General features: G+C 47.4%; 1 protein-coding gene across 1 annotated transcript in view; it reads left to right on the top strand.

Annotated features, from left to right (window-relative positions):
• Polr3a (RNA polymerase III subunit A) overlaps positions 1-23672 on the top strand; it is a 50269-nt gene that overhangs the window by 8923 nt on the left and 17674 nt on the right. The window contains exons 8-19 of the mRNA XM_045137105.1: positions 81-217; positions 2600-2703; positions 4395-4536; positions 5594-5734; positions 8277-8346; positions 9121-9248; positions 9387-9525; positions 13315-13479; positions 15558-15730; positions 19225-19336; positions 21724-21842; positions 22380-22517. Coding sequence (XP_044993040.1) covers positions 81-217; positions 2600-2703; positions 4395-4536; positions 5594-5734; positions 8277-8346; positions 9121-9248; positions 9387-9525; positions 13315-13479; positions 15558-15730; positions 19225-19336; positions 21724-21842; positions 22380-22517 — 1568 coding nt within the window. The remainder of the gene's footprint in view (positions 1-80; positions 218-2599; positions 2704-4394; positions 4537-5593; positions 5735-8276; positions 8347-9120; positions 9249-9386; positions 9526-13314; positions 13480-15557; positions 15731-19224; positions 19337-21723; positions 21843-22379; positions 22518-23672) is intronic.

Raw genomic sequence — 23672 nt, 5'->3', positions numbered from 1 at the left:
GGAGGTCATCGGCCCTCCTAAGTCTCACTGTTCATGTGGTGTGTTATGGGGACCTGTGACATTCTTTTTTATTTCTTTAGGTCGATTTCGAGGTAACCTGTCAGGAAAGAGAGTGGACTTTTCTGGCCGAACAGTTATCTCACCTGACCCTAACCTCCGGATTGATGAGGTTGCTGTACCAGTTCATGTGGCCAAAATTCTAACTTTCCCTGAGAAGGTAAGTACCATTCAGCGGCCCTGCTCCATGCTATAAACCCAGCCTTTTACATTTTGATACTCTGTGTTATAGACCAAGAAAATCCCCAGTAACTCACGACACCCACACTTTATGTATGACTGTATGTATCTTTACGTACCAGGAGACAAGCGTTCTACCATTGAGTTGCACCCTCTAACCCAAGAACAGACTTGGTCTTTTTTTTTTTTTTTTAATATTTTTTGTTCATTATTTATTTATTTATTTGAGAACGACAGACACAGAGAGAAAGACAGATAGAGGGAGAGAGAGAGAATGGGCGCGCCAGGGCTTCCAGCCTCTGCAAACGAACTCCAGACGCGTGCGCCCCCTTGTGCATCTGGCTAACGTGGGACCTGGGGAATTCAGCCTCGAACCGGGGTCCTTAGGCTTCACAGGCAAGCGCTTAATCGCCAAGCCATCTCTCCAGCCCCAGACTTGGTCTTTTTGAGGCAGGGTCTCGCTGTAGCCCAGGCTGGCCTCGATCCTCCTACCTGTGCCTCCCAAGTGCTGGGATTAAAGGCGTGAACCACCATGCCTGGCCAGTTCTAAGGTTTTGGAAGAACTGGGAATACAGCCTGTAAAAAATAAATGTTTTGATTTTGCTTTAAGTTTTTTTTTGGTTTGTTTTTTTCTCTAGATAGGGTTTCACTGCAGCTCAGGCTGACCTGGAATTCACTATGTGGTCTCAGGGTGGCCTTGAACTCATGGCAATCCTCCTGCCTCCCAAGTGCTGGGATTAAGTGGATACACCACCACACCCAGCTTTTGAGTTATTCTTTATCAAGTTGCTATAAGCTGTACATAGTTCCAAATGAAAAGAGAAAGAAAAGAAAGCTTTTTGATACCTGCAATACAAAAGAATCCTGTTGGTTTTGCCGCCAGGCTGAAGAGTGAACCCAGGGCCTTCAATATTGGAGGGCCAGCTAACCACACCCCCAGATGTCTCAGAAATTTTTTGTTTGTTTGGTTTTTCAAAGTAGGGTCTCGCTGTAGCCCAGGCTGACCTGGCATTCACTATGTAATCTTAGGGTAGCCCTGAACTCTTGGTGACCCTCCTGCCTCTTCCTCCCAAGAGCTGGGACTAAGAGTGTGCACCACCATGCCTTTCGAGGTAGGGTCTCATTGTAGCCCAGGCTGATCTGGAACTCTGTATTCCAGGCTGGCCTCAAACTCACAGAGATCCTCCTTCCTTAGCATCCAGCGTGCTGGGATCAAAAGCTGAGTTTATACATTTTAAGGCTATTGCATACCCAGAAAACTTGCTGCAGTATGCATGCAAGGAGTGGTTCACAGTCCTCATGATACTTGCAGCTCACCCCAACCACCCCACCAGCTGAACCCTAGGTTGCTACTGGGCCTGAGAAGAAGAGCATGTGTACTGGCTGCGCTCTTGACACTTGCCCAGCCCAACGCAGCAGAGCTTTTGCCAAGTGTTCCTCAGTGGGCTTGGTACTGACTAGTAGACCTTTCTCTTATTTGGTTTCCCGTGACACAGTTGTCTGGGAAGTCACAGAAGGAGAGTAGTTCGGGTAGGTCCTGTGGCACTGCTGTCATTGAAACCTTCGAGGCCTCTGATAAAGAATAACAGGTGAGGGGCTGTAGAGGTGGCTTAGCAGTTAAGGCATTTGCCTGCGAAGCCAGAGGACTGAGGTTCCATTCCCCAAGATCCATGTAAGCCAGATGCACAGGGTGGCACATCTGGAGTTCGTTTTCAGTGGCTAAAGGCCCTTTCATGCTATTATCCCCACCCCTGCCTCTTTTTCTCTCTCTCTCAAATAAATTAAAAAAAAAAAAAAAGATGCCACCTGCTTTGAAAACCACAAGATATGTAGAAAAGTCCCTCCCTACACATCAGATAAAGCCTACCTATTTTAATATTTTATATATTTATTTAATGGGGGTCAGATAGAATGGACATGCCAGGGCCTCCAGCCACTGCAAATGAACTCCAAATGCATGCGCTGCCTTGTGCATCTGGCTTACATGAGTACTGGGGAATTGAACCTGGGTCCTCAGGCTTCATAACAGCTAAATCCTGTCCCTCAAACCTTGGTCCCTGTTTGCTAGTCTGTTAGTCTTAAGATAACAATCAGGCCCAGCATGGTGGCACATGCCTTTAATCCTAGCCCCTGGGAGGCTGCGGTAGGAGGATCATAATGAGTTTGAAGCTGGCCTGAGCTAGAATGAGACCTTACCTCAAAAGAAACCAAAGAATTTTTAAAAAGACTACAGACATAACTACAGGTCACCAGCTACCCAAGGTTACCCCATGCTCTGTAATTACACAAGGAACAGTTAAGTCTAGTTGGCAAGCTTCTAGAAACAGAGAGTATCTTACTGTTTTTTGTTGTAATCTTGCAGGTGAACAAAGCAAACATCAATTTTTTGAGGAAACTGGTTCGAAATGGCCCAGATGTTCACCCAGGAGCCAATTTCATCCAGCAGAGACATATGCAGATGAAAAGGTAATGCTCTGCTACTCCTCTCCTGATGACATTCATAGCAGCCTAGATTGCATTCTGGAATGCAGTCAGTGACTGTGACATTTGGGCACATGAAAATAATAGCTGGTTAAATTGCAGTGGACCCCTGTATATACTTTCCTGTCTGACTCGTGGGTGTACGTGAAGTGCTCATTTGTCCATGGCGTGGGTCATTGATCAACCTAAGTGCACTGACTGCCTTGTGACCAGAGGAACTCATTTTTGTATCCCTGGCTCTCGGGCTCCCTGCAACATCCTCCACACCCAGTGATGCTCATTTCACCCAGCCTGGCTTGCGTAGCCAGCAGGATTAACCACCAATGGCTTTTATGTCAAGAGAACCTCATGGGAGCAGAAGAAATGTTAATGTATTTTTGTTACTCTAAGGCACACTTTTTTTTTTCATATTTTCTTTTTCTAAAGAACTGATTTTTTGCCGGGCATGGTGGCGCATGCCTTTAATCCCAGCACTTGGGAGGCAGAGGTAGGACGATTGCTGTGAGTTTGAGGCCACCCTGAGACACCAAAGTGAATTCCAGGTCAGCCTGGGCTAGAGTGAGACACTACCTCAAAAAAAAAAAAAAGAACTGATTTTTAACATTTTTATTTATGTGAGAGAAAGAGAGAAGGAGAGAGAGAGAATGGACATGCCGGGGCCTCTAGTCACTACCAATGAACTCCAGATTCATGTGCCACCCTGTGCATCTGGCTTATGTGGGTACATGGCAATTGAATCTGAGTCCTCAGGCTTTGCAGGCAAGTGCCTTAAGTGATAAGCCGTCTCTTTAGCCTGCTTTTTTTTTTTTCTCCATATTTTAATATCCGTTCCTCCCCAGTCTTACCATGTGTCTAGGGACCTCCCAAGAGTCTCAGTCACGCTAGGCATTGTACCTCTATAGAGCTATGGCTCCAGTTCCCCTCCTCAAACTTTAAAAAATAGAATCTTGCTCTGTGACCTAGTCTGGCCTTGTACATAAGATCCTCTTGCCTCTTACTCCCAGTTAGCTGGGATTATAGGCCTGTGCCACCATGCACAGCTATATATTAGCATTTTATAAAATTGGGATGTGTCTTACAGTCAACTTGTCACAGTTTATTTGAGAGCGTTTTTCTTGGTGACACAAAGTAATGTTATGACTAAAAATGGAGCCATCCAAGCAGTGACCCTGAGCCTGGGCTACAGTGTGAAACACTGTCTCAAAAATATAAAAAGGATGAGCTGGGTGTGGTGGTGCACGCCTTTAGTCCCAACACTCTGGAGGCAGAGGTGGTAGGATTGTGGTGAGTTCGAGGCCACCCTGAGACTGCATAGTGGATTCCAGGTCAACCTGAGCTAGAGTGAGACCCTACCTTGAAAGTGCAATCAGCCAGCCATTTTGGCACACGTCTATAATCCAAGCATGTGGGCAGTTGAGGCAAGAGGATCACAAATTCCAGGCCAGCCTAGGCTGCATTGCAAGACTCCTGCCTCCAGAAATATGGTGGCATCTCACTTTGTTACCTTCTTTCATTTTCATTGTGCTGGGAATTGAACCCGGGTCCTCACATGAGCTAGGCCAGGACCCAACCACTGAGCTACAGCCTCAGGCCGACTTGTTGAAGTTCAACAGGGTAGACGTTGAGTTGGTGAGAGAACTCTGATTCAAAGATCATGTGCATCACTGTATATTCAGGTTTTTGAAGTACGGAAATCGGGAAAAGATGGCTCAGGAGCTCAAATTTGGTGACATCGTGGAGAGACACCTGATAGACGGGGACGTGGTGCTGTTCAACCGGCAGCCCTCGCTGCACAAGCTGAGCATCATGGCCCACCTGGTGAGTGCGCGTGCGCGCTTACAAGGTCTGCTAGGAGCCAAATTCAGAACTTCTCACAACTCAGATGCTTATAACTTTCACCTTCCTCGTTCACATTTTAGTTTAAGTAAAACTTAAATTTCAAGCAGTGTTTTTAATACGCATAGTACAGTAGTTATGCATAGCAATGTAGTGGGCAGGATCCAATTGAAAATAATGTGAAAGCAACTAGTATAATTGTACCTGCAAACAAACATTGTTTGTGTGTGTACAAACACATGTGTTCTGTGCACAAATTTATGTAAAATGGATTTGGCAGAAAGTTGACTTTTGGTTTTACCTTACCCATTTAATCAGAGACCAAAAAAAAAAATTGTTTTTACAATAGTCTTTTGAAACCCTAGCACATATTATATTAGTCTGCTTACAAGTACAAATCACAAAGAAGTGTTTATTGTTATAAGAATCCAAGAGCCGGGCATGGTGGCACATGCCTTTAATCCCAGCACTCAGGAGGCAGAGGTAGGAGGATGGCCATGAATTCAAGGACATCCTGAGACTTCATAGTGAATTCCTGGTCAGCCTGGGCTGACTCTACCTTGTGTGTGTAAGTGAGACCCTACCTTAAAAACAAAACAACAACAACAAAAAAAAAAACAACCACAAGGGTCTACAGAGATGGCTTGGTGGTTAAGAGACTTCCCTGTGAAAGCTAAGGACCCATGTTCAGTCTCTCTCCAGGTCCCACGTAAGCCAGACGCACAAAGGTGAGGCAAGTGCAAGATCACACATGCGCACTAGGTGGCACAAGCATCTGGAGTTCAGTTGCAGTGGTTGAGGTCCTGGTGTGCCAATTCTCTCATTCTCACTCTCTCTCTAGAAAACAAAAGTATGTCATTGATTTGGTTTGCTCTAATAGAGCTTCCATGAATGCGGCAACAACTGACCCACAGATTATACTACAAATGTACTTCCTTGAAGTGTCTATAGTTCTATAGCAGTCATTTTCTGTGTTCTGACAAAGAAGCTTTTGGAAGACTTCCTAAATCCTTTTCCTGTTTGGTTTGGTGTTCCACAGGCCAGGGTCAAACCCCACCGGACCTTCAGATTTAACGAATGTGTGTGTACCCCCTACAATGCGGACTTTGACGGCGATGAAATGAACCTTCATCTCCCTCAGACGGAGGAGGCCAAAGCAGAGGCCCTTGTTCTCATGGGGGTATGTAAGGCTGTGGGGTGCAGTCAGGAGGGGAGGGGAGCCCTTATTCTCATGGGGGTGGGGAGGCATGGCACCCAGCTAGGAGAGGAGGGAGCAGAGCCCGTATGAAAACAGCACCACAGCTAACAGTGACAGAGCAGTGCACATGCATGTGGAGACTGGAGGTTGACTTGAGGTATGTTTGATTGCTCTTCACCATATTTAGTTTTTTCAATTGATTTAATTTTATTTATTTAAAATATAGAGAGGCGGGCTGGAGAGACGGCTTAGCGGTTAAGTGCTTGCCTGTGAAGCCTAAGGACCCCGGTTCGAGGCTGAATTCCCCAGGTCCCACGTTAGCCAGATGCACAAGGGGGCGCACGCGTCTGGAGTTCGTTTGCAGAGGCTGGAAGCCCTGGCGCGCCCATTCTCTCTCTCTCCCTCTATCTGTCTTTCTCTCTGTGTCTGCTGCTCTCAAATAAATAAATAAATAATTTAAAAAAAAAAGAACCTGTGGGGGGAAAAAAAAATAAAATAAAATAAAATAGAGAGAGGCACATAGAGAATGTGTGCGCCAGGGCCTTTAGCCACTGCAAACGAACTCCAGACATATGTGCTACTTTGTGCATCTGGCTTTACGTGGGTCCTGGGAAATCGAACCTGGGTCCTTTGGCTTTGCAGGCAAGCAACTGCTAAGCCATCCCTCCAGCCCTCCACTCCCTTAAAAAAAAATTTTTTTTAATTGATTTGTGAGTAGAGAGAGAACATATTGGCACTCCTGGTTGCCACTAAGCAAACTCCAGGTGCATGTTCCACTTTGTATATCCATTTTAGGCTGGCAGACTTTGCAAGCAAGCACCTTTACCCCTTAAGCCCTCTTCCCAGTCTCCTCCCCGCTATTTTTTTTTAAGAGGCAGGATCTGGATATGGACAGGCAAAAACCTCACCATGTATCAGAGACTGTTCCTGAACTCACCGTAATTCTCTTGCCTCTAACTCCAAAGTGCTGGGATTATAAGAATGAATTACCACATCTGGCTGCAGCTTCTGTTTCTTTTTCTTTTCATTTCTTGTTTTATTTGTTTGTTTGTTTTTTATTTTTTCGAGGTAGGGTCTCACTCTTAGGCTGACGTGGAATTCACTATGTCGTCTCAGAGTTGCCTTGAACTCACAGTGATCCTCCTACCTCTGCCTCCTCATTGCTGGGATTAAAGGTGTGCGCCACCACACCTGGCTGTTTTCTGTTAAAGATATTTTTATTTATTTGTGAGCAGAGAGAAGAAGGGTATGTGTGTGCCAGGCAAATGGCAAGCACATACTCCATTTTGTGCGTCAGACTTTACTTGGAGATAAGGGAGCAAACCCAGGCCAGCAGGCACTGCTGTGAAGTCCTTTCTAAGGCATCTTCTCAGCTCCTGTAACTTTTATTGCTGATGTGAAATTTTTATTTTCTTTCTGTGGTAGGATCTTACTCTGTCCTAAGCTGCCATGGAAGTCCTGTGTTCCAAGCTGGCCTTGAACTCACAGGGATACTCTTAGTCTGCCATGTGCTTGAATGAAAGGTGTGAGCCACTTCCATAACCAGCTCTCTCTTTTTTTTTTTTTCTTTTTTTGGCAAGGGAGTGTTTCAAGGTAGGATCTTGCTCTAGTCCAGGCTTACCTGGAGTTTGCTACATAGTCTTAGAGTGGCCTTGAACTCACAGCAATTCTTCTACCTCTGCCTCTCACCCAGCTCACTCTTTCTTTTTCTTTCTTTCTTTTTTTTTTGTTTTTGTTTTTGTTTTTGTTTTTGTTTTGAGGCAGTCTTGCCACAGTCTAGGCTGGCCTGGAACTCATCTGTAGACTCGGTGACCTCGAACTCGCAAGAAGCTCTGCATGCTCAGTGGGTGTCCTGCCCCTGAGCTCCATCTCCAGCCCCACAGAACTAAATTGCTGAGTTAAGTTTTGTTAGAACTTAGTGTCTCAAGCCAGAGAAATTTTCACGATTCTTCTGGACCACTGAGGAGACGCATGGAATTGTTTGATTACAGAGGCAACACAATATTCAGCACTCAAAGAGGAAACTCTTTTAGCCAGATGTGGTGGTACACTCCTACAAATAATCCCAGTGCTTGGGGTGAGGCAGGAGGGTTACCTCGAATTCCAGGCCAGCCTAAGCTAGAGAGTGAAACCCTGCTACAAACCAAAATAAATAATAAGAGGGGCTGGAGAGCTAGCTTAGTAGTTAAGGCACTTACCTGTGAAGCCTAAGGACCTAGGTTCAATTCCCCACAAGGTGGCGCATGCATCCAGAATTCTTTTTCAGAGGTTCTCTGTCTTTTTCGTCACTCTCTCAAATAATTACATATTTTAAAAAAATAATAATAATAGTAATAATAAAAGGAATTTTCTCTTTGCATCACAGATGGAGCTGGGCATTTGTGACAAAGCAAAGATTAAGACCCCTGGCTCCCATCTCAGCTTTATCTCTGCTCCTTATCTGAGCACAGTCTGACCCTGTGATGTGGACCTTTACTGCCTTATGCGGTCAAGAATGACTCACTTGTCCTTGCTTTTCCTTCAGACTAAAGCAAACCTTGTCACCCCGAGGAACGGGGAGCCCCTCATTGCTGCTATTCAGGACTTTCTAACAGGTGAGTTTGAAATCCCCTTGAAGGAGACTTCAGACTGGAACAAGGCAATGCTCTCTCACTGCCCATGGTGACTGGAAAAGTGATTAGCTGCCTGCATCTAGGGCCGTTTTGTTTTAGTTTTTTTTTTTTTTTTTTTGGTTTTTTGAGGTAGGGTCTCACTCTAGCCCAGGCTGACCTGGAATTCACTATGGAGTCTCAGGGTGGCCTCGAACTCATAGCAGTCCTCCTACCTATGCCTCCGGAGTTCTGGGATTAAAGTTTGTTTTAGTTTTAACATGGAGTCTCTTTGTGTAGGTCAAGCTGGCCTGGAACTCACTGTGATCCTCCTGCCTCGGCCCTGTGTGATCATACTGAGTTTGCCCATGGGTATATTTGAGACATTTTTTAGTGGCTGCATATTTATTGACTCGATGGGTGCTCATTGGGCCCCCACCAAGACTGAGCATTTTCTTTTCTTTTTTTTTTTATGCTTTCCTTTTTAAAGGGAGGATTGCATATGAGACAAAGTGTCATTTAGCCCAACCAGTCTTAAACTCAGATCCTCCCCAAACTGAACACTGTGAAGGCCTAGGATCTGCCTCCTGTTTGGGGCTAAAGCAGTGAGTAAAACGAAGGCACTGTGCTTCGGTGTGTCTAGTTGAAGGAGGGAACCAACAAGCTGCCCTGTTCCATTTCTCCCGCGGGTGACAGTCCAACGTCATGTAGAGAGAAAGCTCGTGGCTTCCCCAGCGTCTGTCCTTGTGTTTGATTTGTGTGGTTTCTTGATGCACCTAGGTGCCTATCTCCTCACCCTCAAGGACACATTCTTTGACCGAGCCAAGGCGTGCCAAATCATCGCTTCCATACTGGTTGGCAAGGATGAGAAAATTAAAGTGCGCCTCCCGCTGCCCGCCATACTGAAGGTGGGTGCTGGGGTCCGCATGGGTGGGCCGTGGCGTGAAGGCACGGGGCTGCCCCTGGCTTGCACCACCGCTGGGCCCTCTTGCCTTACTGAAGAGAAGGGTGGTGAGACCCTTGATGTGCTGGCTTCTGTCCTCCAGCCTGTCACCCTGTGGACCGGAAAGCAGATCTTCAGTGTCATCCTCAGACCCAGCGATGACAATCCAGTGAGGGCCAACCTCCGGACCAAGGGCAAGCAGTACTGTGGCAAGGGGGAAGACCTCTGCGTCAACGACTCCTGTGAGTCCAAGGCCTGGGTGCGGGGTGCAGGCAGGCAGATGCGCTTCGCTGGGTGAGCAGGGCCAGGGCTCAAGGCGTCCGGCAGGAAGTCTGTCTTTAGGACAGCACAGCTCTTTCTTCACAGGTGTAGTGCTTTTTCTTCAGACAAGAAGCCAGCTGCCACGTGGATGTTCTGTTCTAAGTCACTCATCCCTGTCAGTCAGTGAAATGTCTTTAAAGTTTGATTTGAGACAGGGAGGGAGAAAAAGAGAGTGAAGAGTGGGCACACCAGGGCCTCTAGCCAATGCAAACGAACTGGAGACGCTTGTGCCCCCTTGTACATCTGCCCTATGTGGGACCTGGAGAATCGAACCTGAGTCCTTAGGCTTCACAGCCACGCACCTTAGCCACTACGCCATTGCTGCAGCCTGAAGTTGTCTTTTATTTTGCCTTTTGGAGTAGACCAGTAACATGGATCTTACATGGGTCTTGTTAGTTAAGGCATTTAATTTGTTACTTGTGTGTGAATATATGTTCACTGGCACAACTAATAAGTATTACAACTTTTCTTTTCTTTTTTTGTTTTTTCAAGATAGGGTCTCACTCAAGCTCGGGTTGACCTGGATTTATTATGTAGTCTCAGGGTGATCTCAAACTCATGGTGATCCTCCGGCCTCAGCCTCCCAAGTGCTGGGAATTATATTTAAGTGTTTAGTTTAGTTATTTATTTGAAAAACAGAGAGGGGGCAAAAGGCAGATAAAGAGAATGGAAGCACCTGGACCTCTAGCCAGTGCAAACGAATTCCAGATGCATGTGAAGCTGGGTCCTTAGGCTTCATAGGCAAGCACCCTAACAACTAAGGAATCTCTCAGCCCTAAACTTTTTTTTTAGGTACTGTTTTTATTTGAATTTGAGGGTCACTGAGCATTATTGGTTGTCAAGAAGGGACAACCTTGAGTCTGACATTTGAGATTGTTAGACCTTAACCTTTTTTTTCTTTTCAATTTTTTTTATTAACAACTTCCATGATTGTAAACAATATCCCATGGTAATGCCCTCCCTCCCCCAACTTTCCCCTTTGAAACCCCACTCTCCATCTTCTCCCCTCCCCCTCTCAATTTGAGAGCGACAGACACAGAGAAAGACAGATAGAGGGAGAGAGAGAGAATGGGCGTGCTAGGGCTTCCAGCCTCTGCAAACGAACTCCAGACGCGTGCGCCCCCTTGTGCATCTGGCTAACGTGGGACCTGGGGAACCGAGCCTTGAACCGGGGTCCTTAGGCTTCACAGGCAAGCGCTTAACCGCTAAGCCATCTCTCCAGCCCTATTTTCCTCCTCTTATGATGGTCTTGTGTAGGTAGTGTCAGGCACTGTGAGGTCATGGATATCCAGGCCCTTTTGTGTCTGGAGGAGCAAGTTGTATGGAATCCTACCCTGCCTTTGGCTCTTACATTCTTTCCACCACCTCTTCCACATTAGACCCTGAGCCTTGGAAGATGTGATAAAGATATTGCAGTGCTGAGCACTGCTGTCACTTCTTTTTAGCACCATGATACCTTCTGAGTCATCCCAAGGTCACTGCCATCTGAGAAGATTCTCTACCAAAAGTGAGAGTAGCATTAATACATGTCAGCCCTAAGTTTTTATTTTTTATTTGCAATCAGAGAAAGAGAATGGGGATGAGAAATGGGTGCTCCAGGGCTTCCTGCCACTGCAGATGGACTCCAGATGCCTGCACTACTTTGTATATCTGGCTTTAGGTGGGTACTGGCCTATCAGACTTGGGCCTTCAGGCTTTGCAAGCAAGCACCTTTAACTGCTGAGACATCTCCCCAGCCCCCAAAAATCTTTTTGATAGTATGTATGAGTATTAGGTATAATAGAAAGTGGATTTAAGGGTTGAAGAGATGGTTTAGCAGTTAAGGCACTTGCCTGTAAAGCCAAAGACTCAGGTTCAGTTCTCCAGGACTCATATAAGCCATATGCACAAGGTGGTGCATGCATCTGGAGTCTGTTTGCACTGGCTGGAGGCCCTGATGTGCCCATTCTGTCCCTCCCCCTCATTCTCTCCTTCCCTCTTTCTCTCTCTCAAATAAATATATATAAAATAAAAACTGAGCCAGGCGTGGTGGCACACGCCTTTAATCCCAGCACTCGGAAGGCAGAGGTAGGAGGATTGCCATGAGTTCGAGGCCACCCTGAGACTCCATAGTGAATTCCAGGTCAGCCTGGGCTAGAGTGAGACCCTACCTCGAAAAACCAAAAAAATAAAATAAAATAAACTGTCTAAAAAACCCTTTTAAAAAAAGGTGGATTTAGATGCATGCAGATCCTCCAAATCTGTTTAAACGAGTACAGCAGCACAGTGAATCTTGACCAACATGCCCTGGTTACTGTCCAGCACCAGCTCCTTAGCTCACCCCAGGTGCCCAGCAAGCAGCCTTCAACAGGCTACTTTGAATAGCATACATTCAGAATGGGCTTTGCCAGGAGTGAGTCCAGGGTGCTGTATTGCGGAGCTGGCTTAGGGCGTTCTCTGATGGTCAGGAGTTCTACCAAGTTCTAGCTCATTTGTTTACATGTGTGGTGTAGTGTATGTGCATGTGTGTGAAGCTTCAGAGGTCGATGTTGACTAGTTGCTCTCCACCTGTGTTTTTGGAGACAGGGTTTCTCACTGGACCGAGAGCTCACCAGTTTAGCTAGACTAGCTGGCCAACTTGCTTCAGGGGGTCCTCCTTCCTGTCTGCTACCCAGTGCTGGGATTACCAGTGCACATGCACCCGGATTTTCCATGGGTGATGGGTATCTGAACTCTAGTATTCATATTTGTGTGGTTCGCACTTGACCAACTGAGCCATCTTACCAGCCAGCCCCTAGTGTTTTGAAGAGTACTGACTTTCTTCAAATACAGTTCCTGTAGCTGGGCATGGTGGCACACACCTTTAATCCCAGCACTCAGGAGGCAGAGGTAGGAGGATTGCCATGAGGTCGAGGCCAGCCTGAGATGATATAGTGAAGACAAGAGTGAGACCCTACCTGTGGGGGATGGTTGTCATTCAGAGAGAAGGAAGGGAGAAAGGAGGACTACTCCCTGTAGGTGTAGCTCAGTGTACAGTGATCGCTTAGCATGCTTGACATCTTGGGTTCAACTTACACATATGCTATGTACTCTTCCCTGAGTGACACCACACTCCAGCTGCTTTTTTATTTTTATTTTTAATTTATTATAAGGAGAGACAGGCAGTGGGCATGCCCGGGCCTCTTGACACATGCATGTGCTACTTTATGCATCTGGGTACATGGGTACTAGGGTATCAAATCTGGGCCATCAGGCTTTACAAGCAAGTGCTTCTAATCACTGTGCCATCTCTCCAGCCCTACCCCCTCCCCTTCTTATTTATCATGCTTTGTTTCTTTCACTGCATTATTATTTTGGCTCTTCATGATGGTGCCTCTGTTACTTTTCAGTATTTTAGTTTACTACACTACAGTTTACAAAGCATTTACCATAAATTATTTCAACTTATGCTCAAAATGTCTAAGACACAAGATGACAGGTGCTTGCTGCTGCCCTCCAAGCTCACAGGTGGAGAGAGAGGGCCACGACGTTTCAGGGTCAGTGCTACAAGTCAACTGCCCCGAGCTGTCTGGAGCCTTTTCCCTCAGGAAAACTTTTAAGGAAAATTTCTTTTGGCTCTGCGTTGATCTCCGATACATATGTACTTTTTTTCCTCACAACCTCATCTTCTCGTGGGATGGCACCAGGTAGTAGTGATTCACCTGTACACGTCGTTGCTGTTCTTCCCGCAGACGTTACGATCCAGAACAGCGAGCTGATGAGCGGCAGCATGGACAAAGGCACCCTGGGGTCCGGCTCCAAGAACAACATCTTCTACATTTTGCTGCGAGACTGGGGACAGAACGAGGCTGCAGACGCCATGTCACGGCTGGCCAGGCTGGCTCCCGTCTACCTGTGTGAGTGTCTCGGCGTCCTCGCTCAGGTTGCCCCTGCAGCCGTTGGGGCTTTAGGAATTAGGATAGTTCATTCTTTTACTGTTATTTCATTCCCCCCACCCCCACAGAAAGCCATGTGTGCTTATATCAGCAAAAGTAACTCAGCACTGACTGGTTTGTAAATTTGGGTTTGCATTTCAGTTTTCTCAAACTCTGGGGTAGCTTCCTGTTGCCTGCAAGATGGGGCCGCGTTGTGTTCAAGGCCCTTTATGGGCTACATCCAGCATGCCTGTGGGAGCCCTGTAGCCTTTCAGCTCAGCCAACCTCATGGTTTAATATTTCCAGGCCTTTTGCTTTTCTCCTTGAGTTTGTACATGTCAAGTGCTTTTTATTTGTCCTCCCTCCAAAACTTGTTTTTAGCACTTTATTATTTATTTATTTAAAAGAAAGAGAAGCTGGGCATAGTGGCACACGCCTTTAATCCCAGCACTCAGGAGGCAGAGGTAGGATTGCTGTGAGTTTGAGCCCACCCTGGGACTACATAGTAAATTCCAGGTCAGCCTGGACTACAGTGAGACCCTACCTCAAAAAGAGAGAGAGAATGTGCATGCCAGGGCCTCTAGTCACCTTAAACGAACTCCAGGCACATGTACCACCTTGCGTATCTTGTGTGGGTACTGGGGAATCAAACCTGAGTCCTTCGGTTTCACAGGCAAGTGCCTTAACTGCTAAACCATCTCTCCAGCCCCAGTAACACTTACTTCTAGGGTGACTTAATTTCTTCAGAGATGTCTCTTCTAAACTTGGTTCTTCCCTGAGGGATAGGATCTGGCTGGGAGGATCCTGAGAGTCGGACAGGAGATGGACACAGGGCTCCTCACTGTGAAATACACCATGGCTTTCCCTCAGTGTCTTCTGTCTCCTCTGGCTGTCGCTAGAATTGCCAAATCCAGAGCCTCTGGTTCCATTCCTGGGGAGGAACTGCCACCACCCCCACAGAGGCAGCCTCGAGCCTTTCCTAACTCGGCACCAGGTGTCCTTGTATCCAGCACATTCTCTTCTCCTGTGAGTGTCTACAGAACCTGGTGGGCTCATTTCTGAGCCTGTAAGCTTGTTCACCCTCTGCCTGCAAACATCCTGGGCATCTCCTTTTGTGCCCAGCTAAGCCACTGACCGCACAACCACCCACTTGGTTTCTTCATGTGTGAAGGTTAGGCCTGCTCTCCCCTCCGGTAGAGTTCACATGTACGCTCCTCGCCCCTGGCTGGGGATGAAACCCCGGTCTCCATGTGCTCAGCAGGCACTTTGCTACTGAGCCACGCGCCCCTCCTGCGCCGGTGTGTCTCCTCTGCTTTAGAGGGGCCGTGAGAAGGGGGGGCTGGCAGACTTGTCCCAAGCCAGGTGCAGTCAGAGCCGGAGGGCCGCTCGTTAGCCTCCTCACTGCTCTGCCTCTGCGTTACGTCATAGCCAAGCAAGCTGCGTTCCACCCAGAAAGTGACTTTAGGGACGGAAACAAAAGGCCTCTATTTAATCGCGTTATGAGAGCTTGTCTGATTTCACTTGGCAATTTTATAAGTACCGCGCTAAGCGATTGCGCCACGGGAGCGCCTCACTTGGCAATTTTAGTTACCACATTTCCCTGTGGTATCACAGGGCGAGTCCAGCACTCGACGTCATTTGAAATTGAGGCATGTTCACATAACTTTTACAGCACGTTGCTATGTTGATTCTAGTTTATTTAATTTGTTTTGAGGTAGTGTTTCACTCTCTAGCTCAGGCTGACCTGGAATTTGCCACGGGGTCTTAGGGAGGCCTTGAACTCCCGGTGGTCCTCCTACCTCTGCCTCCCGAGTGCTGAGGTTAAAGGCGTGCGCCACCACGCCCGGCTCTAATTCTAGTTTATTGCTAGTTGCTAACCTCACTGTTCCTAATTTGTAATGACACCACCTCATAGGTGTGTATGTCTGGGAAGAACGTGGTTCCTGTGGGGTTGCGTGTGCTCTGCCGTGCAGGCTGCACGGAGTAGGTGTGAACTCTATGCCGCCGTGTCACTAAAAAGACTCACCGCTGTCCCACTCTCCCGGTCCGTGCCTCTGCAGCCAACCGCGGGTTTTCCATTGGGATCGGTGACGTCACGCCCGGCCAGGGACTGCTGAAGGCCAAGAATGAGCTGCTGAGCGCCGGCTACAAGAAGTGTGACGAGTACATTGAGGCCCTGAACACGGGCAAGCTGCAGCAGCAGCCGGGCTGCACCGCCGAGGAGACGCTGGAGGTGAGGCCTGCCTTGAGCGCGCTCCGTGCTAGGCTGCGCCCAAAGCCACTCAGAGAAGGTGGCAGGGCACATAGAAGGAAAGCGCCATCTTGGCCCCATGTTGGCGTCTGTTACTGTTCATGAGGGAGAGCTTTCGTTCCCTTGGGGCTGAGCTCACCCAAGCCCCTCTGAGACTGTTCTTCCGGGCTCCGCCCTCTGTGTCTTCAGCGTCCTTTGGCAGAGTGCACACTACTCCTCTTGAGTTTGGGTGGTCAGTAAGGGCTCACAGACAGGCAATATCCATGTCTGCTAGTCATTTACCAGCCCACCACCCCTTACCTGTGAAACTCCTTAGCGGATGGCTCCTCTAGCTTAGGTCAGAATCAGCTGCTGGCACACTGAAGTCTTTTCAACACCGGGATCAGCAATTAGAGACATAGAGACACCAAGGTTTTGTTGTGTTTTGTTTTGAGACAGTCTCAATGTACAGCCCAGGGCTGGACTCGAACTCAAGGCCTTCCTGCCTCAGATTTGAGTGCTGGGACTACAAACTTGCACCACCACACCTGCCTCTCCCCTGCCGTCTGTAGCTATGACCTTTAACTCACCCAAGTGTGGAAGAAAGGCTCTTTGAGCATTGCACAGTTTTCCAAACTAGGAATGATGGCATACGCCTATAATTCCAGCCACTCAGAGGCTAATGCAGAGAGATTTCAGAGGTCAAAGCTGGTATTCTGATTTCTCTTCAGATAGTATAAATCTGTCACCTTTCACTAAAGAGAGTTCAAAGTCAGCTTGGTAAACTTAGTAAGACCCTGCCTCAAAAAAGGGACATTTCTGGTGGAATACATCTTTTGAAATAGGGAGAAACTGCTGGTTGTGGTGGCTCATGCCTTTAATCTCAGCACTCAGGAGGCTGAGGTAGGCGGATCCTTGTGAGTTCGAGGACAGCCTGAGACTACATAGTGAATTCAGGTCAGCCTGGACTAGAATGAGCTCCTACCTTGAAAAAGAAAAACAAACAAAAAGAAATAGGGAGAAACTAACTTGTTGCGAGATACTTTTTCTTTCTCTGTGAAGGTGCTTTGACATAGCCTCTCTCTGGGTAGCCCCTGGTCTCAGAGTCACAAGCCCGAGCCTTAGAGCCTCCCCTTCTGTGATGAGCTCATCCTCGGTCTCACTGCTGCTTAGACAGAGCTTAGTGGACACGCTTCTCACTGTTGTCATGTAGAAAATGGCTGCAGGGGCTGGGAGATGGGTCAGTGGTTAAAGGTGCTTGCAAACCTGACATCCTAAGTTCAGTTCACTAGTACCCATGTAAATCCTGCTGCACAGAGGCCTTCGGACATGCTGATCTTCCCTATCTCTCTTCTCTTCTCTTCTCTGCTCTGCTCTGCTCTGCTCTGCCCTGCCCTGCCCTGCCCTGCCCTGCCCTGCCCTGCCCTGCCCTGCCCTGCCCTGCCCTGCCCTTCCCTTCCTTCTCTCTCTCTCTCTCTCTCTCTCTCTCTCTCTCTCTCTCTCTCTCTCTCTCTGTCTCTGTCTCTCTGTCTCTCTCTCTCTGCTTGCAAATAAATGCACAAATTAAAAAAAAATTGGGGGGGGGGTTTCGAGATAAGAGTCTTTCTCTAGGCTGACCTAGAATTCACTATGTAGTTTCAGTTTGGCCTCAAGGTTACAAGGATCCACCTACCTCTGCCTAAAATTAAAGGCATGTGCCACCACACCTAGCTAAATTGTTTTTTTAATTTTTAAAAATATTTTTATTTTTATTTATTTATATGAGAAAGAGAGAGAGGAAGCAGATAAAGTAAAAGAGAGAGAGAATGGGCACTCCAGGGCCTCTAGCCACTGCAGTCGAAGTCCAGATGCATGTGCTTCTTTGTACACCTGGCATACGTGGGTCCTGGAGGATCGAACTGGGATCCTTTGGCTTTGCAGGCAAGCTCCTTAACTGCCAAATCATCTCTCCAGCCCACTAAAGAAAAATTTTTTTTAATTTATTTTTGTTTTTGTTTTTTGAGGTAGGGTCTCACTCTAGCCCAGGCTGACCTGTATTCTCAGTGTGGCCTCGAACTGGCAGTGATCCTCCTGCTTCCCAAGTGCTGGGATTAAAGAGGTAGGCTACCATACCCAGCAATACAATATTTTTTATAAGAGGAAAATGACTTGAGGCCTTGGTAGGATCATGACTCCTTCCTGATCCAGCATATTAAATGGTAAGGTGAGGGCTGGCAATCTGTGCTTACCCTCATCGTCCAGAATGTTCCCATAAAGTAGCCCATGGGAATTGAAATGTGTGCATGGGGGAGAAAAGTAGGCAAATTGGACACACCTTTAGGCCCAGCATGCGGGAGGCTGAGGCAGGAGGATCGCCATGAGTTCAAAGCCAGTCTGGTGAGTTCCGGGTCATCCTGGGCTAGAGCGAGAGCCTGCCATGAAAACAAAGTGGGCGGATTGTGTAAGTAGTACGTGCAGTTCTCTGCCTGCCACACACTGGAATTAAAGGCGTGTGACACCATACCCGCTTGTTACAATTTTTACCATCCTCACTATTCCAGAACCTTTAAAGGAAAGAATTTATGTAGCTGTAGCATTTTTAAAAATTATTTATTGATTGATTGATTTTTAAATTTTTTTTTATTTATTTGAGAGAGAAAGAGGCAGAGAGGGAAGGAGAGAGTAGGTGGGCCAGGGCCTCCAGCCACTGCAAACAAACTCCAGATGCATGTGTCCCCTTGTGCATCTGGCTTACATGAATCATAGAGAATAGAACTGGGATCTTTTGGCTTTGCAGGCAAACGTCTTAACCGCTAAGCCATCTCCCCAGCTCAAATTATTTATTTTTTTATTTGAGAGAGAGAAAGGGGCAGATGGAGAGAGAATAGGCACACCAGGGCCTCTGGCCACTGCAAATGAGCTACAGATGCATGCACCACCTTGTGCATCTGGCTTTACGTGGATATTAGGGAATCAAACCTGGGCCCTTGGCTTTTCAGGCATGCGCCTTAACCACTAACCCATCTCTCCAGCTCACTTTTTTTTTGTTTCTTTGTGGTTTTTTCTGGTTTTTGGTTTTTGTTTTTTCAAGGTAGAGTCTCCCTCTAGCCCAAGCTGACCTGGAATTCACTGTGTAGTCTCAGGGTGGGCTTGAACTCACGGTGATCCTCCTACCAGCAGGCGTCACCACGCCTGGCTTTTTTTTTTGGCGGGGGGGGGGGTGTTCCTGGCTTTTTAAAAAAAATTTTTAAGGTAAGTTCTCACTCTAGCTCAGGCTGAACTGAACTGAAATTCGCTGTGTAGTCTCAGGGTTGTGTTGAACTCCTACCCCTGCTTCCCAAGTGCTGGGATTAAAGGTGTGAGCCCCCACACCCGACTTTGCTGTAGCCTTGTGATTGTCATAAGATTAATGAGCTTTATCAGTGTTATTGATGCCGAATGCTGTTAGGCTTTCTGTGAATGTCCGATTGAACACGTTGTAGTCTGCAGACCTGGAGCATGGCTCTCCTTCTCCCCAGGCCCTGATTCTGAAGGAGCTGTCTGTGATCCGGGACCATGCTGGCAGCGCCTGCCTGCGCGAGCTGGACAAGAGCAACAGCCCTCTCACCATGGCCCTGTGCGGCTCCAAAGGTGCACAGACCCTCACGGGCATGCTTCAGGGTGATCCCCCGGATACGTAGCTTCAGGCTGGGGCATAGTTCGATTTGTTTAAGGGCTTGCCTTGTAGACAGGAGGGTGTGTTGATTCTTTAGTTAAATCTTCAGGTGTGGTGGGGAAGGCGAAGCAAGCAGATCTCTGGAGCTCACTGGCAAGCCGTCCTCGCCTAACTAGAGGAGTTCCAGGCCACTGAGAAACCCTGTCTCATTAAAAGGTGCTCAGTAAAAATGATACCTGAGGAACACCCGAGGTTGTCCTCTGACCTCCACATGCATGCGAACAGTGCATGTTTCATCTGAACACCAGAAGAAAACGTGCTTTTTTTTTTTTTTCCCTTGAATTCACTGTGGAGTCTCAGGGTGGCTTCGAACTCACAGCGATCCTCCTACCTCTGCCTCCCAAGTACTAGGATTAAAGGCATGCATTATCACACCTGGCAAGAAAACGTACTTTTATCTTTATGTATCTACTTGTTTAAAAGAGAGAGAGAAAGAGGCAGATATATATAGAGAGAATGGGCGTGCCAGGGCCTATAGCGACTGCAAACAAACTCCAGATGCATGCACCACCTGGTGCATCTGGCTTAAATGGGTACTAGGGAATTGAGCCTGGGTCCTTAGGCTTCATAGGCAAGCGCCTTAACCACTAAGGCTTCTCTCCAGCCCAAGAACAGATACTTTCAATAGCTATAACTTCATACAGGGTCTTTATTTCTTTAAAGGCGTATCTTTTTAAATCATAATTATTTACATCTGAGGAAGTTAAACTTCTTTGGAGGAACTGGTTTTGTTAATGTAGGTAGACTCTGACTTTGAGGGTGCTTTGATAAAACTTGATGCTACAAAGAAGTCTAGAGAGTTTTTAAAAATATATCAACATGGCAAAATATTCTTTCCTAAAAATACGATGATTTACTTTTTTTTATTGAGCGTCTTATATATCTATGTAATGTATTTTGATTGTATTCACCCCCATTACCTGCTCATACCACCTCCCCCTCCCACTGAACCCTTTTTCCAGCTGGTCACTTCTGTTTTGATGTCTGATCCACTCCCTTTCTCTCTGTTGCTTACATGAGCATGGGTTAGGGCTTCTCTAACAGAGTGTGGACAACTTCCACTTGGTACACCCAAGAAGAAAATGTCATCTGTCTTCCAGCCACATTAACTAGTCATAATTCATCAGATTGTTGTGTATGTGTTGCTGGCCTAGGATCAAACCCAGCACCTCAAAACATTTGCTTTATCAGTGATCTACAGCACCAACCGCAGATGTTAACTTCATAGTTATACAGACTCATAGTTCTGTGTTCAAACTCAGAATCTCCCATGTTCAAACTCAGAACGCCAGCCTTCTCTTTGTTAGTTTTTTGTTTTGTTTTTAATTTATTTATTTGAGAGAGAAAATGGGCATGCCAGGGTCTCTAGCCACTGTAAATGAACTCCAGACATATGTACCACTTTGTGCATCTGGCTTTATGTGGGTCCTGCCAAATTGAACCTGGTTCCTTTGGCTTTGCAGGCAAAGGCCTTCACCACTAAGCCATCTCTCCAGCCCCCTGCCCCTTTTTTTTTTCTTTTTTCTTTCTTTTTTTTGAGGCAAACCGTGTGTGTGTGTGTGTGTGTGTGTGTGTGTGTGTGTGTGTATGAGAGAGAGAGAGAAAAATGGCACAGCATGGCCTCCAACCACTGCAGTCGAACTCAGGTGTATGTACCCCATTGTGTGCATGTTCCATCTTGCATGTTTGCATCGTTGTGCATCTGGCTTACATGGGACCTGGAGAGTCAACCATGAGTCTCCTTGGGCTTTGCAGGCAAATGCCTTAACCACTAAGCCAACTTTCCAACCCTTTTTTTTTCTTTAAATTTTTTTTTTTTAATTTATTTGAAGAAAAAAGAGAAAATGGGCTCACTGAACCATCTCTGCAGCACTAAGTGTGGATTTTTATAGAATAAAGTCCACACTGTGACCTTGCTGCCTTCTACCTTCTGCTTCCAGCTCCTGGCGCATAGCTGGGGTCTCCCTTCCTTTGTTCTTCCTCCTCCTCCTCGTCTTCCTTCATGTCCAATCCCCAGTCCTCCAGGAGCCCAGCCTGGCCTCTGCTGCCTCTGAAAGCCTCACTCAGTGGCTCTTCCCCAGCTTTCGCCCAGCGCGGGCATGCCCTCGAGCCCTCCCTCAGCTCTGCCTTCCTCCTGCGACTGCTGGCCACGCAGTGTCTTAGCACACACAGCTCTGGCCTTCGCTGCGCAGGCCTTAACGCGGGAGGATGAGCACCGTGCTCGGCCGCGTTCCTGTTCTGTCCCTCATTCTTCTGTTCCCCCACTGCAGTGCGTGATGTTACATTTTTACCTGTTTCCCAGGTTCCTTCATTAACATATCACAGATGATTGCCTGTGTGGGACAGCAAGCCATCAGTGGCTCTCGAGTGCCAGACGGCTTTGAAAACAGGTCTTTGCCTCATTTTGAAAAACACTCCAAGGTAAGTGATAGTGCATCCGATTGAACCTTGAAGGCTTGTTTGTCTAGATTTCACTCCTGAGGAACACAGCTCTATCTCTATCAAAAGTCAATGGCTGTTTCCATATGGCTTTTTACATCGGTATACACTCTATGTCATGGTATTCAGTGACTGTTAATATAGTCATCAAGTTGCACACTTGTCAACCACAGTCAACTTGTACATTTTCAGTGTTCAGAATGAAACTCCATCAGCAGTAGCTATGCTTGGGGATGTTTTGGAAGTAGGCAGGTTGAGCCCACAGGAGGGATGTCTTGAAGGCAGTGGTTTCCCCATAAAATAGGTGAGCTGCTCTCCAGGGTCTTTGCCATTTCAGGATAATAGGTTGGGTTTCCCTTCCCTGAGCAACGGGTGCCAGTGCCGGCCCCTGCTGGTTCAGGAGCCATTGCCCAAGTATTTATAGCCTGAAGATGGGGGATTTTCTGAAGATGGGTTTTAGAACTGTGGGCCTTGAAGTCTTTTTATTTGATTTTCCTTTTTTTCTCTACCTCTCTTTAGCTCCCCGCTGCCAAGGGCTTTGTGGCTAATAGCTTTTATTCTGGTTTAACACCAACTGAGTTTTTCTTCCACACAATGGCTGGCCGGGAGGGTCTGGTCGACACAGCCGTGAAGACAGCTGAAACCGGCTACATGCAGGTAACTTGCAGAAACAGGCCAGCAACGGTAGAAGGGCCAGGGCTCTGCGGGCTGAGACTGCTGAGGGTCTGCATGTTTTGTACACGGAGCTTTAATTTGGCCAGTCTCGGTATTAAAGGGGAAATTTTAGAAATGCCCTAGAAATAAAGGACAAAACAAAACCAAAAAACGGTTATATATGTTCCAAATTATCCTGTATATCTTGAACATTGGAACCAGGCCAGAGCCATGAGTGCCTGAGCTGTGCTTGCGGGGAGCATGAGCTGGAAGTGTGTTCAGGGCCCCTATTCAGGCTCCCGAGCCTGTTGCCTAGTGTGAACCTGGGTGTGATGACGACATTCCCATGCACCCAGCCACTGTTCCTGTCCTTCGTTACTGGCAAGTGCACTCACTCCCCAGGCTTTGGCTTGGGCACTAGGGAGAAGCTGTTCTCAGCGCTGTTCAGCAGCAGGGAGACAGGCCGGGTACAGGGCTAAGCCAGAGGGCCACTTGGCTGTTCTGCTCAAGCTTGGCTGCAAATGTTCCCGACTAGCAAACGGGCCAGAATCCTTCCCTCCCTTCTGTCCTTCCATAGGCCACAGCAAAGGATTTCATTTCAGATGCCCATAAGTACCAGTATTTGGGGGGGGGGGGTTGTTTTATTTTAGTGGTTTGGTTTTTCAAAAAAGATAAGGTCTCGGGCTGGAGGAATGGCTTAGCAATTAAGGCGTTTGCCTGCAAAGCCAAAGGACCCAGGTTCGATTCCCCAGGACCCATGTTACGCAGATGCACAAAGGGTGCACATGCCTGGAGTTGCCTGGAAGTTCGTTTGCAGTGGCTGGAGGCCCCAGCGTTCCCATTCTTCTCCTCCCGCCCCCACCTTCCTAGAACAGAGCCTGCACCTGATTTCTCTGTAATTTACATTGATGTCTACAGGGTTCCTGGCTTAAGTTGTGTTTAGAAATGCAAAGCCATTGCATGAATTTATACCTTAGGCAGCAGGAGGGCACGGCTAGGAAGACAGAGTCTGCAGAGGCCTTTGGGGGCTGGGCGAGGGTTTCTGTTGCAGACATACGTAGATGCACTGACGCACGAAGTAAATACCTTCCTCTTGTGCCTTTGTGCTGCGTGCCTCATCGTCTGCACGGGTGAGCAGTGCTCCCCAGATGGCTAAGC

This window comes from Jaculus jaculus, chromosome 18, assembly GCF_020740685.1.
Source record: "Jaculus jaculus isolate mJacJac1 chromosome 18, mJacJac1.mat.Y.cur, whole genome shotgun sequence".
In the NCBI taxonomy this organism is placed as follows: domain Eukaryota; kingdom Metazoa; phylum Chordata; class Mammalia; order Rodentia; family Dipodidae; genus Jaculus; species Jaculus jaculus.
The sequence above is the reverse complement of the archived record's forward strand: the minus strand, read 5'-3'. Positions and strand labels throughout refer to the sequence as shown.